The sequence below is a fragment of the Mobula birostris genome, chromosome 6 (assembly GCF_030028105.1).
Source record: "Mobula birostris isolate sMobBir1 chromosome 6, sMobBir1.hap1, whole genome shotgun sequence".
NCBI classification, from domain to species: domain Eukaryota; kingdom Metazoa; phylum Chordata; class Chondrichthyes; order Myliobatiformes; family Myliobatidae; genus Mobula; species Mobula birostris.
The window spans coordinates 136,863,180-136,886,913 of record NC_092375.1 but is presented as its reverse complement, the minus strand read 5'-3'; the positions used below and the strand labels follow the sequence as shown (position 1 = coordinate 136,886,913).

Sequence of the window (23,734 nt, the reverse complement as noted above, 5' to 3'; positions counted from 1 at the left end):
GGATCCCCTCTTCTCTTTACCTTATAGTCTTCTTTCCTCTTCTATCAGATTACTTTTTCTCCTGCCCTTGATCGTTTCCACCTACCTGGCTTCACCTATCACCTTCCAACTAGCCGCCTTCCCTTACCCCCACCTTTTTTATTCTGGCATCTTCCCCTTTCCTGTCCGGTCCTGAAGGAGGGTCATTGCCTGAAACGTTGATTTACACAGATGCTGCTTGATCCAGTGGGCCAGCCATTGATAATAGCCTCTACTTTACTAAGAACTGTGTGAAGACCCTCTTCGTCAAGATGCTGCACCTTTATGGTAGAATTGAGAACCGTCCTTACAAACCTGATCAATCTCCCTCATACTTCTCCATGATGTGAGCCAGCCGTTTGGGGGAGTGGTGGGTTAAAAATCCATTTACTTTCTCTCTGAAGAAGTACATCATTGATCTGTGAATGATTCCACCTCTCAGGGGCTTCTCTTAACTCACACTCAATTTCAACAAGAAGTTGGACACATGAGAGTGCAGTTCACAAACTTGTTCTCGTCTTGATATAAAGCATCAAAATGCATTAAAAAAAAAGGAATCTGTGTCCAAAGAAGATGCCACTTCAATACGAATAGGTCATATAGCTAGAGAGGTAAATATGACTCCCTACCTCTTCATCGTATTCCTTCTGCTTTTCAACTTCATAGGTCCAAAGTAGTCCATGTGTAGATGAAGGTTTATCTGGAGAGACCCTACCTAGAGGTAGGTCTGCTACACGCTCACATTCTGGAGCTGCGTGCAACCGTGTATAAACAACACACTAAAACAGGATTCTTCATATAGCTGTACTAGCATTGGGCATCCAAGATTTTTGGCACAAGCTGGATAACATGTTTTTACAACCACTGTGTCCCACTCCTTGATGTACATTCCTCAGAATGAGATCTGAAATATGAAGATTCTTCACCAGTATAGCAGCCTATTCAGTCTCTTCAGGCTTGGCCACCCTCCTAAGCTGACCACCAGTTCTCAAGAAGTCATCTTCAAGTACTAGATTAAGCTAGAAAATATGACTCTTGCTTTTCACACTTTCTTCCCCTTTGCAAACTCAAGAATTCATCTAGAAATCTTTCTTTGACAGCAACCAAAAATCTCCAATTCAGCCTTTCTGAACTCCTCCAATGAGAGACAACCTTGGCCAATCTGACCTTTGGCCATCTGCATCTCTCTCCAAAGAATACCTTTATTGTTCTTCATCCAAGTCAGACTGAGAACAAACAATATTCAATTGCTTCTCTTCCAAGTAAGACATAAGACAAGGTTCTTAAATCTAAGAATACAGGCAACTGTCTTCCTTAAACAGGTCCAAGATGAGAAGTGATAAATGATATGTATTACTGCGACCAACTCCTCTTCAATATGCATAATGTACATTGTAGAAATCTCCTTGACTTCTGGATCATCTAGCAGAAGTTCTTTGGAACAATCATGATTCACAGGCCATTCACTTTCAGGCTGAAGAAGATATTGAGGTCCTGACACCCGAGTCTTATTCTTCTGAAAAGCCTTCACCTTCAACTCTCTTGAGACCATGTCTGCTGCATTGCTTGAAGTATTCACATGCCTCCATTGAGATGCCTGTGAGACCTGGAAGTTTCATTCTTGGCATACCTTTGCACACAAGTACTATCAGCACAAAACAATGAGTCCTGAAGCTGCATGTGTAACTCCTTCCACAATGTGTCCATACAGCTTGCTATCATAGCAGTAAGCTCCATATGTGGGATGGAAACCAACTTCAATGAGCTGCCATAGATTTTCCCATGCTAAAAGCACAAGCTAAAAGGCAGAAAGGAAATTGTAGACCCGTTAGCCTGACCTCAGTGGTTGGCAAGATGTTGGAGTCATTCGTTAGGAATGAGGTTCTGCAGTAGTTGGTGACACAGGACAAGATAGGACAAAGTCAGCATAGTTTCCTTAAGGGAAAATCTTGCCTGACGAACCTGTTGGAATTCTTTGAGGAGATTACACGTAGGATAGATAAAGGGGATGCAGTGGATGTTGTATATTTGGACTTTTAGATGGCCTTTGACAAGGTGCCACATATGAGGCTGCTTACCAAGTTAAGAGCCCATGGTATTACAAGAAAGTTACTGGCATGATTAGAGCATTGGCTAATTGGTAGGGGGCAACGAGATGGAATAAAAGGATCCTTTTCTGGTTGGCCTCCGGTGAGTAGTGGTGTTCTGCAGGGGTCGGTATTGGGACTACTACTTTTTATTCTGTATATCAATGATTTAGATGATGGAATAGATGGCTTTGTTGGCAAGTTTGCAAAGATATGAAGACTGGTGGAGGGGCAGGTAGTGTTGAGGAAACAGGTAGGCTGCAGAAGGACGTGGACAGATTAGGAGAATGGGCAAGAGTGGCAAATGAAATACAGTGTTGGAAAATGCATGGTCATGCACTTTGGTAGTATAAATAAATGTGCAGACTACTTTCTAAACAGGGAGAAGATCCTAAAATCTGAGATGCAAAGGGATTTGGAAGTCCTTGTGCAGAACACCCTAAAGGTTACCTTGTAGGTAGAGTCAGTAGTGAGGAAGGCAAATGCAATGTTAGTATTCATTTCAAAAGGTCTAGAATACACGAGGAAAGATGTGATGCTGAGGCTTTATAAGGCGCTGGTGAGGCCTCACCTTGAGAATTGTGAACAGTTTTGGGCTCCTCATTTAAGAAAAGACGTGCTGACATTGGAGAGGGGTCAGAGGAGGTTCACAAGGATGTTTCTGGGAAAGAAAGGGTTACCATACAAGGAACATTTGAAAGCTCTGGTTCTGTATTCGCTGGAATTTAGACGGATGGGGGGGATCTCATTGGAACGTTTTGAATGTTGAAAGGCCTAGACAGAGTAGATATGGAAAGGATGTTTCCCATGGTGGGGGAGTCAAGGACAAGAGAGCACAGCCTCAGGATAGAGGGCCGTCCTTTTAAAATAGAGGTGCAGAGAAATTTATTTAGCCAGAGGGTGGTGAATTTGTGGAATTTATTACCACAGGTGGCTGTGGAGGCCAGGTCATTGGGGGTATTTAAGGCAGAGCTTGATAGTTTCTTGGTTGGACACTGCATCAAAGATTATGGGGAGAAGGCTGGGGATTGGGGCTGAGGAGGGGAAGGAGGATCAGCCATGATTAAATGGTGGAGCAGACTTGATGGGCCAAATGGCCTAATTCTGTTCCTATATCTTATGCACCTGCAAACACATGTCATGCAATGAAAGATAGGTCATTACTCCGTAGCCACCTTCACTTGGATCTGTAAAATGGTGTAACTGTGCAGCAGTAACTTCTTCAAAGTCCAAGGGTTTCAAACATGTAGCTACCTTGAAGTCTTTCAATTGGCAAAGTTCTTCCAGCCAACTTGTCCACGCATGAGCAGCTGATGTTGGTATAGCATCATCCCAACCAAACCCTTTCTTGCATAGATCTTGTAGGATCTTCTTAGCAGATAGCTCCACTCGACTCAACATTCCTAAAGGGTCATAGATGGAACTAACTGTGGAGAGGATCCTCCTTCTGGTAAGCGGTCTTGCATCTGATCTTAAACTTGAAAGTATCAGACTGAATACACCATTGCACACCTAGTACTCTCTCCACCGAAGGAATTTCTTGATTTTAATCCAATCCTTCATGATCTTTGTCCTTCTGGTATTACAGATACCACGCTATGTCTGTTGCTCATCCACATAAGAGTGTCGAAAACCACCTTTAGCACTAATGGATACACGGCCACGATAGAGAGGCACCGGGCAGTCATCAACATAAAAACTATGCAAAACCTTATCCACTGTCCCATGGCTGAATTGTTCTTCAGTGTCTTCTGCACACTTCCTCAGAGCAAAATTGGCTCAACTCAATGATGTACCACCATACGGTCCACCATATTTTGGCTGAGGTCATTATCAGGCCACCAAAGAAACCTGAGAAGGTCTGCATTTCCCACTGGCACCTTAACCTGATGAAACATTGATTTATTATCTGCCATAATCATCACTGGTTCTTTTCTGAATCTGGTTATGACTCTAATCAATGAACTAGTAAGATCAGCTCCCTGTAAAAGCTGAGCAATGAGTGATATTCCCTGAAAAGTCGCTCCACAGTCAAAACACACAAGGTTTCCTTTTTCTGGAGTGATAAGCACCATGATGTGGAATATACCAGACGTTCCCATCACTCTAATCCTCTGCTGGCAGTCTTTCGGCATAACCTTTGGAGATGACATTCTTCATGAAAGCTGTTTAGTCGGTGCGAAATGACAAATCCTTCTTGAAACTCTTCCTTAGATTCAGAGCACGCTGCTCAGCAACCTTCCTGCTTTTAGGCATGTTAACATCCTTCTTTCTCAGAGTTAAACTGATCTGGTAATGACCATCCACCAGTTTTGCAGATGTAGCCACCAGCTCAATCAACTTGTGATCTTCTCTTGACCTCCTGACTGCATTCAGGGAAATTAGTCTTGAATTGCTGCTGCCAAAAATTCATCCAAGTTGAAAATTGAAATCCTGTTAACTGTCAGCTCTGGTGATCGTAGTCTCTTCCATCACCAGGGGCTCCTTTCAGTGGTCCATTAACAGTCCAACCCAACTTTGTTCTGATTGCATAGGGTCCCTCGTTAACACTATAAATCACTTGCAACAGCTCCAATACTTCAGGCACGTTCTTCACTATCAGCAGCTTAATTTCAGACAAATGAATATGCTTCAGGTGAGACTGTGCCTGAAGATCTTCTCTTGACCCATGGTGCGTAAGGGAATACGTGTTCTTTTTGCTGTGAAGTTGAGCTTGTTCATGAGGTTCAGTGCAGAACACTGCTGTACCTCTTTATCTAGGAAAATATAAGTCCACTGTCTTGCTAACCTTCTTTGACTTCACCTGAATGGGAATTATAGGAAGTTTACAGTCATGATTGCTAGCCCCCATAAGGCTATTAGGTACCAGGGCTGCTGTGTTTAATTCTTCCACATCTTGTTTCAAATCTGAACCCTTTTCATCAGAGTGAGTATGAAGTATGCTGTGATGCTTGCCATGTCATACCTTGCATGTAAGAGGCTTCCAGCAATCCTTGCTGATGTGTTCCATACACTAGCAACCAAAGCCGACAGCACATTCTTTAGGATGGCAATTTTCTCATTACGAATCATTTCCTCGAGCTGAGAGCAAAGTATGTTCACCCTGGCAGAACAGACAGATCCTTTTAGCTAATGAACCATTTCCCTTTCATTAGTTCCAGCCTCAGTTTTAGCTTTACTTTTCACAGTAGCCACAGTAGTGGCAAAGCTGCTTCCTTTAGCCTTAGAACAAATTTGTGACATAGTTTTGTTCACACCATTGCTTATTGCAGGTGATGTGGTGTCCTATATATTTCCATATATTGAGTGTGTAGAATTCCTCACTTGTTTTTCAGTTTAACTCAACAAAGTCGATGAGAGTAGCCTCTCAGTAAGTGATTATCTAGTAGATCACAGGCCACACATCTCCATTTATCCCCAAACATAAAAGGCAACTTGTTTACAACAATCAACATATTAATAGGCAAGTCCAGCTCACGCATAGACCAAACATCTCCCAGTGCATTACAACAGCCTCTTAAGAAAAAGACCTGTATTCTTCAGATTTGATAAGTGGCTGAGAAAGAGCCTTTCCTATGTAGGCTGATGGCATTTTCTGCTCATTACCAAAATGTTCCTGTAGTAAAGCTTTGGCCTTTAGGTATCCTTCTAGCAGGTTGGCTTGCTGGCAACATTTGACAAACTCTCCGGGGTGACCTCCAATGAACTGTTCAAGGAATACAGACTGTTGCCTTAATTGCCTGTCTTGTCTTCAACACTATTCTTAAAAGCCCTCATGAATGCATGATATTGCAATGGATCACCATCAGAGATTTGATTCTCTCTGTTAGGCAGTGATGCAATGTCTTGTAGTTTCCCCGCTAAGTTGCTATTTCCTTTCAAAAGGTACATTTAATGTCAGAGAAATGTATACAATATACATCCTGAAATTCTTTCTCTTTGCAAGCATCCACAAAAACAGAGGAGTGGCCAAAGAATGAATGACAGTTAAATGTTAGAACCCCAAAGCTCCCCCTAGCTCCCCCTCCCATGCACAAGCAACAGCAAGGCAACGACGCCCACCAGCCAAATAGCATCAGTGCCCTCCACCGAGCACTCAAGCATGCAGCAAGCATCAATAAAGACACAGACTCGCAGTACCCCAAAAACTACTCATTCACCCAGTAATTCAACATACCACAGGCTCTCTCTCTCTCTCTGTCTCCCTAATAAGGGGAAAAGGGGTGTCCCCATTTCACAGTGAGTGGAGACATAACAAACAGCTCGCTGATTTATGATGTTAAAGGTCTGTTGCGTCGCTTTTACCAAGCTCTGCGCCCAGAGAGTTGGCACCAGAGCGCAGCTCTCTGGACACACATCACTCAGCGGCTAACCCGCTACTCCCGATGTTCCATGTTCTCCCGCAGTGCTTCAGTCAGGGGCACCGGCCTAGAATCAGCACATCCCCAGAGCCAAAAAATCCGGCACCCTGAAGGCACACTAGTCTTCCGGGCTGCATCCTTGGGATATCAAAAAGCGGCCATTCGTGAGGCCCTGAGAGCGGGTCCTGTTCCTGCTAGGAACTGAAGTCACAGTCTTAACTCCAGGTTGGTGTCTTCAAAAGAACCTTGAAAAGGAAAAAAAGAGATACCAAAGATAAAAATAGAGCTGTTTCCGAAGGTGCAAGCAAAGGAGTTGCCACTTAGTGCCATAGTAACTTTGCTCTGCCCTTCCAGTCCTTATCATCGCCATTGCCATATTTAGACTTCTACCATCAGAAAGATGTTGTTTTCCAAGTGCGCAAACCAGACCAAACGAACAACGTTCAATTCAAGCATCAGCAATTGAAATATTTCAGCATTTCAACAGAACCAAATAACGAACTTTTAAGCAAACACCACAGCACAGAGCATACGGTCAGCAATGACCATTCCAAAATTCTGCTCCAACACCAAACACACATCATGAATCAACAGAAGGTCATTACTTGTCACGAGCTGCTCCTGGCTTATCAATGTTGCTTTTAATTTCGCTGACGTGTCCGAATGCTGATGTTCATTTGGCATAACTGTTAATCCTCTTTTTTTTTTGACAAAATGCCGAGGCTACTTGAACAAACCAATGTCGCTATTAGAGATCAAACACGGGGAGTTAAACTATGCAGCATGCCTTTACATCCAATAATAATAATGTTCAAAGTCGAAGAAATGTATTGAATCCTTTATTAAACATATAGCAAAACAAACAATCTTGAAGTGATAAAACTAGTGAAATTAAACATAATGAAACTAAAACTCGTGAAATTAAACATAATTAAGCAGATTTAAGCTATTTAGCTATAATTAAGCGATCAACAAAAAGATAGCACACCCAGCAATCTCTTGACTTTTAATTGCCCTAACCAAAACTAAGACAAAGTATGAATATGTAACTAAATTCTTTGGTTTTACCACACCCCCACCCACATGACTAACTATCATAATAAACATGTAACACAGACTACAATGCAGACAGAAGACAGATACATGGCTCCTACAAGTGAGATAGACTTTTAATACCTCTTCTGCCAAGGGGTGAATAATGAATCTCAAGAAACAATTCCAGTAATAAGGTGTTTCCTGGGATTTTACCACCTGGAAAGTTGGTTCTTAGTGTTCTTATGAATCTCTACAAGAAGCAATTATTTTTAATTATGTATGTCTCAAGCAATTAGATTCTACAGCTGAAGTATGTGTAACCTTGATAATGAAGAGCTATCTTTTAAGTGTTTTTAATCTCCTTTTTCTTGTACCTAAAGTAGTTCTCTGTTATTGGGGGTATGACTTCCACAAGCCTCCATACTGTACTTGTCCTAGATCTTCAGACATGAGATATAGGTAGGCCATCCATTGAGAGTTGACTGCCATTGTGCCTTAACCCACTACATATTTTTGCCCTCCATCATCACAGAATGCTAAGGCCAATTGTTTGTGCCTCATTTGCCACCAAGTTACTGATGCAATTCTTGAGGGGAGATGAGTGCTTTAGCAGCTCCTTGGTGAAAAAATGACAAAGTTGAACTACATTGTCATTCAGCACACCAATGTGCACGTATACATTTTGTTGTATTCTCCCTCTCTCTCTTCCCCACTTGGCTTCTTTCCTCTTGGCTCCCATCCCATTTCATTTAAAGAGAGCAGGGAATATTATTTTGGAACCAGCTGCACGTAATGCAGCCGATTCCCTGATCATCACTCTGCCAGCAATCTTCATTCCATGTCCCTGGATACCAGTGCATCACCAGCAACTTTCCATCAACTGTCCCTCCTGCTCCATCCTTTCCATAAAAAATAGAACAATTTTTTTCAAACCAAAAGTGTTTTAGTGGTTATGGGTATATTTAATTATCTTCTTTTATGTTTGTAGATTAACATTAGCAGAAAACAAGGACATCCTTCATTGTGTTGAGTTGCACTACTGTGTTAAATGGGATTGACTCAGACAAAGTCTAGCATATTTGAGCTGAGCATCCATGAGACACTGGAATATTACGGAGCTGCAGAATTGTATTTCACTGTAATCTGCAACTATATGGTCTGGCTTAGTTCTTGTTCTATCATTACTTCCAAGCTTGTGACCCATTCCTAGTTTGAAGAAGTGTATGGAAAGACATAAAAACAAAGTGCTAACTAGCAGTACTGGGCACATCAGGCAGTATGTTTGGAGAGAGCATGCCAGAGTTAATGTGTAGGTTATTTATCTTCAGGTGGAAACGTGGAAGGTCACTGACCTAACATGTTAACTCTGTTTATCTCTCTCCACAGGTACTGTCTGAGTATCAGCAACATTTATTGTTCTTACTTCAGCATCTGAATTATTCTGTTTTTATGCAGGATAATTTGCCAGAAGCAGCATCAGAGTATCTGAAAATGAGCTTTCATCCTGGCAAAACTGTAACACAATCCTACATAGTGGTCTGAACAGGAAAGGTAACATATTTAGTCAGAGCTAAGCAGTCCACAGCCAATGGACCAGATAAAGGCTGTCTGGTATGATCACAATCTGCCATGATTGGTGGTGGTTAATTAAACAGCTAATGTGAGGAGGTGACTGAACCCAAGCGCATGACTACCAAAGATAAGGCTGAAACATTAGTCCCATTTTTATAAATGCATGAATCATTTGTGTATGCGTAAAGATCCCCACAGTTACCAAGTCAGCCACCAGCCAATTTGCTTCTTTCAATTTTAAAGAAAAAATGGCTTAAGAGCGCGTCACTATGGTGGTGCATTCTGTTGTTGCTAAAACCATGCCATGGATCTTCAGCAGTGAGATATAGGTGGGCCACCCATTGAAAGTTAAGCACTATCATGTCCTTAACTCACTGCAGATTTTTGCCCTCCATCATCAGAGGATGCTAAAGCCAGTTGTTTGTGCCTCGTTTGCTACTGAGGTACGGATCCAGTACTTGTCGAAAGACCACTACTTTACCAACTCCTTGGTGAGAAAATGACCTTAGCATTCTTCTAGCCAAGCAGTTGTGCCAAAGCAATTGCCCAATAATGTAGGAAATATCCTTTCCAAAAAGCAAGGCAAATCCAACTGGCTAATTATTGCCCTTTAAGTCTACTCTTAGTGGAGTGATGGAAGGTATACTTAATAGTGCTATTAAGCAACACATACTCACCAGTGGCCCATTTACTGATGAGTTTGGGTTTTATCTTATCACTTGGCTCCACACCTAATCATAGCTTCAACTCAAATATTCGGAAGAAAGTAGGGTCTACTTGTCCACTGATCAGGACAGCATTTGACTGAGGCATCACAAAGTTTGGACAAAACTAGTCATTGACATTTGGGGCAGGGGGGTGCTCACCAATAGCTGGAGTCGTGCTTCAGACAGAGGAAGATGGTGTGGTTATTGGAGGCTAGTCAGCCCAGCCTTGTGGTGTCACTGCAGAAGTTGCTCAGGACACTGGCCTAGATCACCATCAGTTGCTTCTTCAATGACCTGCCTGCCATCATAAGATGAGTTTTTTTATTTATGATGAAAGTTCTATTTACATCTCCTCAGACATTAAAGCAGCTCATTCCTGTGTATAGCAAGAGCTGGTCACCATTCAGGGATGAGCTGCTAACCAGCAAGTAACATTGCATGACACTTGTGTGGCAGAAATAACCATCAACAAGAGTGTCTGCCACTCAGTTGCATCACAGCCTTCAAGTTCCCTCTCATTAATATTGTGGGAATTATCAATGATTGCTGGAGCATGTCAGAGAGCAGATAATCAGGGGTAAATGGTTTATCTATTTATTCCATACAGGCGCAAACAGGGATACGATGAAATACTTTGTGTTTGCTTGGATATGTGTAGCTCTACCAAGACACAGTGGTAGTGCACTCAGAATGACTGCAGGAGTTTATGGAGGTCAGTCATCATCAGCTTAGTCATACGGAGATACAGCATGCAAACAGGCCTTCAGCCCACAGTCACTGAGCACCCATTTACTTTAATCCTTCCCCTACCCATTTTATCTTCTTCCATGTTCCCAACAGCAGTGCCTTTAGGACAATAACATTATTGAATTCTAAGAATAGAGTTGTATGTAGCAGTATTATTGCAGGAATAAGCCAACTATTTTCTCCTGCTGGTGAATTGGATATTAGGTGAAAATATGTTGTCAGGCTTCAGCGTAAGACAAAATTACCAATCTCTCTAAGTCTCTATTTCGCTCCGAAACCCCTTTTTTACTGGGCATCTCGAGGTGCAGGTCGTTAGCCCCTCGCTAAGAGCCACCGGACTCAGCGTTGAGAAAATCACCTTTCTCAGACTCCATATGTCTAGGGTCGATATGACTTGGGTCCCTCCAAACCTAGGAAGCTGAGATGTCTCACCCATCTGAACCTGGATCTGTGTGAATATTGTGTAACTACCACCCTCATGCAATTGCCCATCAGCAAGAAATAACAGACCGTACACTGCATACAATTATAAAGAAAGTATATTTTCAAATGTCAGATTTATTGAACCGTTAGTAGAAAAATGAAAAGGAAAAAAAAATTTAAAAGGAGCCATTACAATTAACCCAGTCCAAATGCACATAAGTTGGAAATCGTCTTGAAGTTGTCTTTAGCTCGCATGCTGGACCCACGGTCCACGTGAAAGCATGCACCACCTTCCACATGTCGCTCATAATCCACCTCGATCAAACAGGCTCCTCCACAGGCGTATTGGTCCTTTCTTCTTGAAGCCATTTATCTGCACTAAGCACCTTGTGGAACAGGGATCACATCCTCAGCCATCTTCCCTCCTGTCTTCTTCCAGCTCCTGCCAAAAAGACCTTGGTCCACGTCAATATCCATCACGAAAACCTCTGCCCAGCATTCTCTAGAATCTCCTAGTTCCACCATCTGATTGGCTGACACAACATCCCTAAATTGAACAACATAGCCCCTTATCTTTAGCTCAAACCCAAACATGCTCAGAGCAGAACAGACTGCTCTTTCAGAACTGCTAAAATGAAATACTTAACAGCATAACGGTAAAAATCTTAACCAGGGCATTGCAACTCCAATATATAAACCAATGGAAGGACAAATCTCACTCCTCCCCCTCTCATCCCCCCCCCCACCCCAATGGTCCTTATAAATATGTTGACCAAATTGGTGTATTTCTGAAGCCATTGAGAAATCTTGATGCCATCGTCAAAAGGTTATTGTCGCACTTGTGCTGTTGGCCACATATTGATTACAGAATTACATTGGAAATGGTAAGGGAAGTGGATTGTGGTGGAATGCCTTTATCTCTTCTTCAAAAATGCCTCCATTGTTGCAATCCTTAATGGTGATAATTCAAATATTTCTCCGTTTGGTGAAAAATATACAGAAAATTATTTTTATACCACTTTTCCAGAATTACCTCCTGTCTGTTCCTGATTTGAGTTCTGCCCAGGGAAGTGTTGATGGTGTGCTGGCACTAATTATCCCTGCCAACTTTGCAAGGGTAATTCTGTCCTCTCCTAAAGCAGGTAGATGAGGTTGTCGCTTCAATTCACAATCTACTGACACCATCCTCCACTTGAAAGTAAGTGCTGAGTTTGGCTGAAAGGATCATGATTGTTGTAAAGGCCCACTGGAAGAATCTGCAGCCAAAGCTCGCAAGTGCTATTGTTTGCCTTCAAAGAAAGCCATTTGGGTGATATACGTGAAAGCAGTAGCTTTTGAGGAAGAATTCAGCAGTGTTAGAAGGGCAAATCAAGATGTGGCAAGCAACTTTATATCAATTGTCGAATATGTTTACAGTTCAAAGCAGGTAACCTCCTTGGATGAGCCTCTGTTGGCAATATAACTTCACATTATCTGATGAGTGAATTTTCACTCAATTTGTGGTAATCTTTTCTTGGAGCATTGTTTTGTAATGTTATCGGTTTGATTCTTGCATGATTGGAACTTTAACTAACTGCTCAACAAGCTTATTTATCCCAGCTAATGTTCTCCTTTGTGTTAATCCTCCTTTTATACCCCTCCAAGGCTCTGCGGGTACCCCTCCACCACCTACCACCTCTAATCTTACTCCAGTCCCTGTTCCTGCTGCTCCTGCCTCTGCTGCAGTACCTGCTTCAACTCAAGGTCCTGTTCCCTCTGCAACCCCTGCCCATGTTCCAATACTGACCCCAGAATCCATAGCAGGAGCTCAGCCCTTTGCTGATGGCTTCATCTCACCATCTCTCCCTGCTGTCTCTTCTGCTCCTACTGCAGGTGAGTCTGTCTTTCTCATTCTCTGGCTCTGTCAACGCAGTTGTTTCTCAGGCAGTGTTGTAATAAAATCTACACCTAACCAATCTAAATTGGTTTAAAACATCAATGCAGCACATTCATTGTAATTAAGATTGGTAGAAATAAAAACTAATATATATCATACTTTAAAAATCAGAATTATGACAGCAGTCAGAAAGAATAAGTAGATTTCATTTAAACTGTTCTACTCCCAAATCATTCTTCTGAGGAGTATGATACCAGGAAAGTGTTCAATTGAGAATGTGTTTGTGCTTCTACAACAGATATGAGTCATGATGGAAATGAAACAAAGGGAGCTCGAAATTCTGCTCGAATCTTCCACATATTCAGCTGCAAAGCAAAAAAACAAAAACTAAACTGCTGGACAAACTCAAATAACATTAACTATCCCTCTGTACTTTCATTCTGAAATCCATGCAAATAGAATATGTAGCTCGGTACAAGCTATTCAGCCCGCCGTGTTGTGCCAAACTACTTAAGCTAATGATGCCTAATTAAACTAATCCCTTCTGCCTGCACATGGTCCAAATCCCTCTGTTTTCTGCATATTCATGTGTCTCTCTAAATGCCATCTGCCTCAACCACCACACCTAGCAGCAAGTTCCAGGCACCCTATGTTTCGAAAAGAACTTGCCTGTACATCTCCTTTGTTCCTTCCTCAAATCGTTTTTAAATGTATTTTTTTAATTTAAATTCCATCTAGTATTAGACATTTCAACCCTGGGGTTAAAGATACTGACTATCTGCTCTATCTAAGTCTCTCATAATTTTATGAACTTGTATCAGGTCTTCCCTCAGCTTCCACCATTCTAGAGAAAACAATTCTAATTAATCCAACCTCTCCTTGTAACACATGCCCTCTAATTTGTCATCTTGGTAAACCTCTTCAGCACCTCCTTCAAAGTTTATACAGCCTTCCTTTAATGGGTCAACCAGAATTGAACGTGATACTCCAGGTTGGACCTAACCAGAGCTTTAGAAAGTTGTGATATAACTTCCTGACTCTTGAACCTGAAGATTTGACAAATAAAGGCAAGCATGCCATACACTACCTGTATCGCTGCATCAACTTCTGCAGCCACTTTCAGGGAGTTGTTGGCTTGGACCCCTAGATCATTCTGTACATAAATAATGTTAAGGGTCCGGTCATTAACAGTGTACTTTCCCTTTACATTTGATCTCCTGAAATACGACTCACTTGGCCAGGTTAAACTTACTCTGCCATTTCTCTGCCCACATTCGCATCTGATCCACATTCTACTGTATTGTTTGGCAATCTTCTAAACAAGCCACAATGTGACCGATCTTTGTGTCTATTTACTAACTCGTGTTTTCACCCAAGTCATGGACAAGGATCAGAAGAAAATATTAGTAATAGATGTGGCAATCCTGAATGACAGTAACGTCAGGAAGAAAGAATACGAGAAGCTGGAGAAATACCAGGGCTTGGAAGAGCAGATAGAAAGAATGTGGAAGGTTAAAGCCAGAGTAATCCCAGTGGTGACAGGAGCACTTGGCACTGTAACACCTGGACTGGGAGAGTGACTCCAACAAATCCCGGGAACAACATCTGAGATCTCGGTCCAGAAGAGCGCTCTACTAGGAACAGCAAGGATACTGCGCTGAATGCTCAAGCTCCCAGACGTCTGGTAGAACAGCTGAGATTGAGGGAAAAATACACATATCTACCACCCATAAGTGGTGAGGAGAAAAAAAATACATGTGTCACCAGAATGGAACACTGTTAGTCATGGACCTCTGGTCAGATTAAGACCCATCAACCACTACCTTCCAATTTCTTGGAAATAAGGTGGATAGAAAGAAATTGGTTCCTCTGTAACAGGACCTTCCGGCCCCACGAGCCTGTACTGCCCAATCATACCCATATGATCAATTAAACTACTGACGCATGCATTTTCTAATGCTAAATCAGAAGCAACTTTTTCCAAAAAGGTTGTGGGGAAAGTGAAATTATCTTTCCAAAAGTCTGGCAAGATTGTGGAATTCCCAGACCTTCTGGATAAAGGAATATATTCAGATTTCCCTTTTTGATGATTGTTGAATTGAAGCTTTAAACACTGGCAGTGTTAGGCAGTGTATCAAGTGACATGTATTAACAGTGGTAAATGGAAGTGAGGTACATTTATTAACAAAAAAGGCTTCAAGAGCTGATTAGTTTTCCTCTTTGATCCTAAAGTGTTGTCTACATCTTTGAAGGTAGCATTTTGTAGTAGTTATTGGGTAATGATCAGAAGCCACTTTCTCAGTCCTGGCCTAGGGCACTGATAAAATTATCTCTATGCACTCAGTGTTTGAACAACCCCCAGCAGTAGATTAAATCATTGAGAACAGGGCACAAAGTCAGAACTAAAAGTACCCTGGTCTGAAGAATGAAGTAAAAAAGGCAAAGCTGGAGTGAAATATCTATATATTATCTGAGGATTAGAAAACTTAAGTTCCATTGACTCAGTGCAGGATTTGCAAAATGTGTCATCATATCATTTGTACTGTGATGTTACAGCATTCATAAAGTAGAAATCATTGATCTGTTTTGAATAAATTAATCTCTTCTCATGTTGACAGTAAAGTGTGCTACAAAAGGCTATAAATAATGTAGAGAACCAAAAGGAAAATAAAACCAAGCCCTCAGTTCAGCCTCTTTCTGCCAACCAGTCCTGCCCCGCCTCCCACACCCCCATGACTGGACTTTGCTCCAGTCATAGCCCTCTGACCAGCCTGCCTTCCCCACACCTCCTTCCCACTCCTCCCATGTCTTGATTCGGTTTCCCCATTACCTACCACTTCCCTCATTCTCAGTGTTCCCTCCTTCACTGCAAAGAATTAGGCACCAGAACTTTAAAATATAACTCAACTCAGTTGCGTTCTAAGCCTTGTTCCACCATTCAAAAAAGCAACAAATCTGGCCAATGACCAGATCATATCCCCAAACCCTCACTACGGGACGATTCTTGCTCCAGTCTTTGGCTTGGATCTTCTTCCAGTTCAGGCTTGTACTTGCCCATCGTTATTGAAAAGACACAGCTTGGAGTGAAAGCGAGATGTTTAGTTTGCCTGCTCTACTTACAGGAATTGAACATTATTAGGGTGTTGCTTCTCTCTATTCAAGAACTTGACTTAATTTTAAATGGGCAGAAAACTGCCTGAGAAACAACTTTTCCATTACCTTTGTTTGGCTGCAGTACAGTGTGTATGAATAAGGTGAGTCCTTCTAAGTAGTTTTTAGGTTTGTATGACGTATACACAGACTTAAGAGATGATCCCTGTCTCATTGGATCTCTGACATCTGACAGAATTGAACAGGGACTGAAATAATTCGCTTGTTGAAGGATGCATGTAAAATACAAATGCGGAATACACAGTCTTTCAGTTATATCCAGTGTGTTGTTGTGAAAATCAAGGCCCAGCGCAGATCTGTTAATTTCTCATTGCAGATGCTTAGTGTTAATAAGGGGTTGGAGTTGGCTTTGGACATTTAGTATTTAATTCTTTGCCTTTCAGTTGTTTTGAATCAAGTCTCTGTTTTGATATTTGAATAAACAGAACCTAATAGATGTAGAATATTTCCAATGTAAATTATACGTTCTGAGCTGGCTCTGCCATTTGTCTGTTCATATTACAGTTAACAGGCTTCTACTGAGGATTCATCTGTCTCCCAGTTGAGAAGTTTAATCAAGGCTCCCTTAAGTGATTATAAAATATCCTTGAAGCTGTTTTAAGAGAATTAGTGGAGTTCTCTCATTGTCCTTGCAGAAACATTTTCTTCAATTATAATTACAGATGGCATTTAATTGCAGCACAAGCCAGTAGGCCCAATTACTTTGTGTTGAAATTACATCATATAAATTATATGATTGTACATCTGCATGTGTGCAAATTGACCTTGGTTTCCTTTATTACAATGGTGACTGCTGTTCAAGTATTTTGTAGGCTTTAAAGTGCTTGGGATGTTTTGAGAATCTAGAATATGCTGTATAAAAATGTAACTTTAATTGAAAGGCCTTAATTTCTAGAATGACATTTCCTCCCTCAAATTTTTCAGGGCACACTCCCCAGTTCTACAGCATGAATCGACCAGTGCAACGGCAGAATCCTACCACGATTGGGGGTTCTCTGCCTGGCTACAGACGTCCACCATCCTTGGCCTCACAGGCCAGTCTTCAAAATCAAGTCAATGGAGGTCCATACTACTGTCAGAACCAGGCACCTGAATCAAGAGGTAAAGCTTGCCTTCAAATCCTGTGATTTTCCTTATCCATGGGGAATTCTTGGATCTTTGAATACATGATATAGGTTTTCTATCATTTTGACTCATTGTTAAGGTTGGGAATGAGATCATTTTCGAGTTTAAGAACTGAGGTGCAGCAATGATGGAAATCAACCTCCCATCAGCCCCAAGCTGTTAGGTATCCAGGCCTGACGGAATGTATGAAAGCACCAGACCAACAGCTCAACTTTGTATCTGCACTTCAAATTCCAGAGCACGATGGAAATTGGGTGGAATAGAAATAAATAACGCTGAGATGAGGATGAAGTTGGATTAATGGAATCTCCCTCAATCTTAAATGTAGATTTATCTAGGAAAAGTATAATGTATATCTGCTGTTAGTTTTAATTGGGTTTGATCTGCATACAATTGTTCTTTGCTTCCCTGTTTGAGAAAGCTTTGCATTTCCTGCTGGTTTTGTGTCTTGTTTGTTTTTATAAACACATCTTGCAGGTGTTTCTACTTGTTTGTGAAAGTTTTATCTGCTGCTTCTGACAGCTGTTTGTTCCTTTCCTTTACCACCTTCCTGTGACTGCTCTATGTGCAGCGCCCCTTGCTCCACCGCCACCTTCTATCCTGCAGGTTACACCGCAGCTACCACTGATGGGCTTCGTGGCCAGAGTACAAGACAATAGTAAGTCCACTCTTTCCAATTTCTGAAAGAAGACGTTCTGCAAAACATTACATCAAGAATAGACTAACTGTCACAAAGAATTAATTATTTACCACAGTATTTGTTAATATATGCTCAAGCAAGGTGCAGAGTCAAGGAGACCACAGGTGTTGGAATCTGGAACAAGAAACAGAATGTAGCGGATCAAGCATCATCTCTAGAAACAAAAGGTGTAAATCAAAGTTACGGGATTGAGGCAGAGTCTCAACTTGAAAAGTTGACGAGCACCTTTTGCTCCTACAGTTACTGCTTCACCATCTGAATTCTTCCAGGATTCTGTTCTTTCAATGTCTCAGGCAATATATATTGAGTAAGATGTAGAGCATTGTGCACTCTCTCACAAAGTCCTCTCAAGATTGGTTGGGTTCTTGGAATTTCAGATAAAAGGAATACCAAGTGCTCTTGTTACACAGATTATTCAGTATAGTTAAGTGGCATAACCATTTATTGTTGAACATTTCTATGAACTGGATTCTAAGGGGGATCTCTTGGGTTTTGAGTGATCTTGGGGGGAGGTGCAGGTGAGGAGGGTATCTGGGGGGAGGGAGCTGGGCTTTGAGGAGAATGGCTGAGATTTAGCTTGAACAAAACCAGAGGGAGGAAAGGAGGAACAGCACATCAATATAAAGCAAGGTATGCAGAGTGCTATGTGAGAGATATAGTTTATTTGATTTGTATGATTTTTTTTTAAATATATATATAAGCTGAAAACTACACAAAAGAAAGTTGATGAGAATTATTATTTCCCATCAGAACAGAATGATGTTCACAGAGTTCTATTGCAGAAACTTCCAGCCTGTCAGTCTGAGTTAAAGTTGATTGAAAACCTGGAACTAATCCAGCTAAAGTTATTCTTAATTGTCAATGCCACTTTGACTTCAACAGAGAATGTTGTATGACTCAGAACCTAGAAAAGGAAGTGTTTGATCCGTTTGTTCTTTTTTTTGTCTCAGCACATTAATTCTTATTCTGAAAAAAGACTGCAGTATTCCAGATATGGTCTAGTAATAGAGTTATACAGTGCAGAAACAGGTTTTTGGGTCCAACTATGGGTCTAATTATACCAACTATGTTGTCCACTTCAGCTAATCCCACTTCCCAGCATTTGACCCATAGCCCATTGAACTCCTGTGGTTTTTGGCTTCAGCTCAACATGGCTATAGAAGTCAATAGTTCAAAAGTTCCATTTAATATCAAAGCTTGTACACAATGTATATACAACCTGAAATTATTACTCTCTGCAGACACCCTTGAAACAGAAGAAAACCCCCAAAGAATGAATAACAGGAAAAGCGTAAGAGCTCCCAAAGCCCCTTTCCCTGTTCCCCACTTATTCTAGCAAAAGCATCAGCATTCCCACCACCCGGCATGCAAGCCCCCAAAGAGAGACCATTGTCTACAGTCCATCAAAAACTAACTGTTCGCTCCAACATTTTCAACATCCCACAGGCTGTCTGTCTCTCACTAACAAGCAAGAGACAGATATCACTCCTTCCACATTGAGAGAGGAGGCAAACTGTCACTATTTCGATGTTACAGTCAGTCTGAAGCATTGCTTTTTATCTTGAGTTCCCCCACTCGAGAATCGCCATCAAACTCTCATCATCGAGAGAGAGAGAATGATTGATCCCACTTGCAGAGGCCTCCAACAGCTGCTTTTGTTATCTTCGACGTTCCGACTCCCACTACACTTCAGTTCACGACACTGACGGGTCACAAGGGCCGCACAAGGACCCTAAGGCGCCCAAACAGGCTGCACCTGGACATCTTGAAACGCGGTCAATCAGCGAGCTCCAAGAACGGGAACGCACCGCCAGGCAGAATCGTAGTTTTTGGGTGCTGCATTAGATTTAAGATCCTGATAGGAACCGAGCCACCTTGAAAAGGAAAACAGAGACATTAGAATAGGAGGAATTTAACTTTTGCTGATGGGCTTGGAGAAGTCGCCCTCTGGTATCAGACTCATAGAACACAGAAACATGTCCTTCCATGCCAATTATCAAGTACCTATTTACACTACCAACCAACACATACAAAATGCTGGAAGAACTCAGCAAGCCAGGTCACATCTATGGAAAAGAGTAAACTGTCGACGTTTCAAGCTGAAATCCTTCATCAGGACTGGGGAGAAAAGATGAGAAGTTACCAGCAGGAAGGTGGGGGGAGGAGAGGAAGAAATACAAGGTGATAGGTGAAACCAGAAGGGGGGAGGGATGAAGTAAAGGCTGGGATGCTGATAGGTGAAGGAGATAAAAGGGCTGGAGAAGGGGTAGAAGACAATGGAAGAAAGGGAAGGAGGAGGAGCCACCAGAAAGAGGAGGTAAGGAGATGAGGTAAGAGAGGGAAATGGGAATGGTGAAGGGGAGGGGCAATTACCCAAAGTACAAGAAATCAATGTTCATGCCATCAGGTTGGAGGCGACCCAGAAGGAATATAAGGTGTTGGTTGTCCAGTCTGAGTGTGGCCTCCTCACGGCAGTGTCATGTCGGAATGGGAATAGGAAGTAGGATTGAAATGGGCGGCTTTTTTCTGCTTTTTCTGGCGGACGGAGTGTAGGTGTTCAGTGAAGCGGTTTCGCAATCTATGTCAGTATTCAGCAAGCCACAGTGGGAGCACTGGATACAATAAATGATCCTAACAGACTCTCGGGTGAAGTATCACCTCACCTGGAAGGACTGTTTGAGGCCCTGAATGGTAGTGAGGGAGGAAATGTAGGGGCAGGTATGACACTTGTTCTGTTTGCAAAGATAAGTACTAGGAGGGAGACCTATTTACACTAACCTTACACGAGATGCATTTTTTTTCCCCCATACTCCCATTAACTGCTCCACAGTGTGCATTCACCCAGCAAATCTTTGGATTACTGGGAGAACCTGCTCAGTAGAATGCAGAAAAATTGAAGTACTTGTTAAAGTTGTGCAGCTACTAGATATATTGAAGTGGGCACTGGGGCTGAAGCACATATAAATTCCTCCTCCAATTCGGCGTGCATGTTGTGAAAATAGATGTAGTGTTTAAAAATTATAGTTTTTAGGGAAAAGCAAACTGTAAACTTTTTTTTCTCATTTGAAAATTGTGTAATTTTTCTTGCACACCATACCCAGAATTATTCAGCACTTAGATAAGAGAGTAAGCTCTAGTAATGTTGCTCTTTTAAATTCAGTTAATAATCTGTCCCTGAAATGGCTGTAGAACATGGGCAAAAGCATATGGACATGTACTGGATTATTTTTAGTAAGCACTTTTCCTTAATGTGTTGTCTTTGAATATAAACCTCCATTGCCAAATTTCAATTAATTTCTGTAGACTGTTAACATTTGCACTGTTGTGTGTTTCGCATCTCCTCCAATGAACTTCCTGGAACTGGTTTATACATCAGGGGAGTTCTGCTCAGTGCCATGGAATGATACTTACTTACAATCAACAGTTAGAATAGATTATTTTGTCACTTAACTTACTGCTGTTTGAATTTGATGTGCACAAATTAGCTACCATTCTGTCATTACACAATTTGCAAGTATGTATTTGGTTCTAATTTGGTTCCAAATAAATGTAAGCTTTCTCTTAACTTAATACCACTGTTACAGTTTCAGATGGCTCCACCCCCCCTCCTCCTCCACCAACAGATGATGTAGTATTTGATGAATCACCCCCACCTCCCCCACCACCAGAGGATTACGAGGAGGAAGAGACGGCAGTGGTAGAGTACAGTGACCCATATGCAGAGGAAGATCCACCTTGGGCACCCAAGAATTATTTGGAGAAAGGTAAATGCAGCTTTATGAGTATTTTTGTACCAGTAGTCTTTTTTTGAATGTATTGTGTTTACACTTGTCATCATTGTTACCAGTTTCTCCGCTAGGTTCACATTTATCAGTAGTGTCTACTCTTACTGTGATGGAAATTCAGGAGGACATCACACATGATCACAACTTAATGTCCCCTGCTTGAAAACTACTGCATGCTTGTGTACATCTGCTAAAGATCAGAAAGGGTGCCTCCACTGTTGAAAAGCATGCTAATGACAGTGCTCTAGGTTGCAATGACCTCAAGCTGATTACAGTGAGAGTACAGAGGCCTAATTGGATGAATTCACTCACATGAGCCAGAGTATGCTGATAGCCGTCCAACTCATTAGTGGAGAACTGCCAGCTAACTGCGCTGTGGCCATGACTTCCTGGTTTGCCCAATGCAATGTGGAAGTCAGAAACCCGCCAGAGGTCAAATCCCAGTATATAAAACTTTAACTCCAATTCTAGTCTCAATGTGGACCTCAATTGTACATAGAACAATAAAACATAGGAAAAGGCTCTTGGCCACCACATCTGCACTGACCATGCAACTAATCCCATTCACTAGCAGGTGGTCTGTATCCTTCTGTTCACTGAGTGTTCATGCCTCTGTCTGTCTGCTAACGATTGCTCAGACCAGAAGCACTTCACAATTAGCCATTAAGGCTGATTTATACTTGTGCATCAACGACGCCGTAAGTATAGCGTCGCCGCAGAGCCTACGCCATAGCCTGACACGCACATCTCCAGGGTAACTACACGTTGCAGCAACGCAGACCGCAACAATTGTGATTGGTCCACCTGGTAGCATCGCATTTCCTCCCTCGCTGCAATAGCTTCCCATTGGGCGACTGAAGGGCAGGGAAGGAACTCTGGCTGCAATGCTTTCCATAAAGTTTTACAGACCTCCGAAATTATGCAGGACACATTTCACTTTTACGAAAAAAGACGCTCGCTTTAAACTTGTTTACCCCAAGAAAGACTACCATGAACATGAAGCCTTGCGCGGGCAGGTGTGTGCACATGCACGACGTGCCTGAATTGCAGAGCGACGCAGACACACCAACGCACAAGTATAAATGCTCACAACATGCCTAGGTTATGGCGTCCGTTTGACGTAGAAGTATAAATCAGCCTTTACACTACACATGGTTGTTGTATGCAGCCTCATTCATTTCACTAGGTTTACCAACCTAAGCTGGAAAGATAATTTTTTCCCCCATTTTACTCATTTAGTGTTTTGTATTTAATTTCTATCATTTTGACAAGGTTTAAAATAAATTTCTTGTTTTATAAATTTACACCCACTTCAACTTTTAGTTGTTTCTCATTATTGCAGACATTTAAAACAGTTAAAAGGGCCTTTGACACCATGGGCTGCAGTAATTAAAACAATCTGTTTTCTCAATTCAAAGTCAAGTAAATGCCCTGTAATTAGCAGACAATGCAAGCCATATTCCATAAAATGCGTGCAAGTCTATGGTCTCACTTGGGTTGATTGCAGTTACCACATTAGTATTGATGATATCCGTCTCTTTGAATGTTTCTGTTATCCCAAGTTATTTGTCCCTCACCAAAGTTCTGTCACCAAGTACAGGTGACATCTCTAGTTAATCACAAAAAGGAGAAAATCTGCAGATGTTGGAAATCCAATCAACACACACAAGGTGCTGGAAGAACGCAGCAGGCCAGGCAGCATCTATGGAAAAGAACAAACAATCGATGTTTTGGGCTGAGTGCCTTCATCAGGACTGGAAAAAAAAAGATGAGAAGTCAGAGTAAGAAGGTGGAGGGAGGGGAGGAAGAAATACAAGTTAGTAGGTGATAGGTGAAACCGGGAGAGAGGGAGGCATGAAGTAAAGAGCTGAGAAGTTGATAGGTGAAAGAGATAAAGAGCCGGAGAAGGGGAAATCTTAGGAGAGGACAGAAGGCCATGGTAGAAAGGGAAGGGGAGGAGCACCAGAGGGAGGTGATGGACAGTTAAGGAGATAAGACAAGAGAGTGAAATGGGAATGGTGAGAGATAATGAAAGTTTGAGAAATTGATGTTCATGCCATCAGGTTGGAGGCTACCCAGACTGAATATAAGATGTTGATCCTCCAACCTGAGCGTGGCCTCATCGTG

General features: G+C 41.9%; 1 protein-coding gene across 5 annotated transcripts in view; it reads left to right on the top strand.

The window, feature by feature from the left end:
• The window catches only part of LOC140199398 (abl interactor 2), a 161,604-nt gene that overhangs the window by 128,449 nt on the left and 9,421 nt on the right, over window positions 1-23,734 (top strand). For 3 of the 5 annotated variants that reach the window (XM_072261425.1, XM_072261422.1, XM_072261421.1), the window contains 3 exons: window positions 16,922-17,098; window positions 17,694-17,780; window positions 21,407-21,586. In XM_072261425.1, coding sequence (XP_072117526.1) covers window positions 16,922-17,098; window positions 17,694-17,780; window positions 21,407-21,586 — 444 coding nt within the window. The remainder of the gene's footprint in view (window positions 1-16,921; window positions 17,099-17,693; window positions 17,781-21,406; window positions 21,587-23,734) is intronic. The other 2 variants (XM_072261424.1, XM_072261423.1) reach the window with 1 other exon arrangement.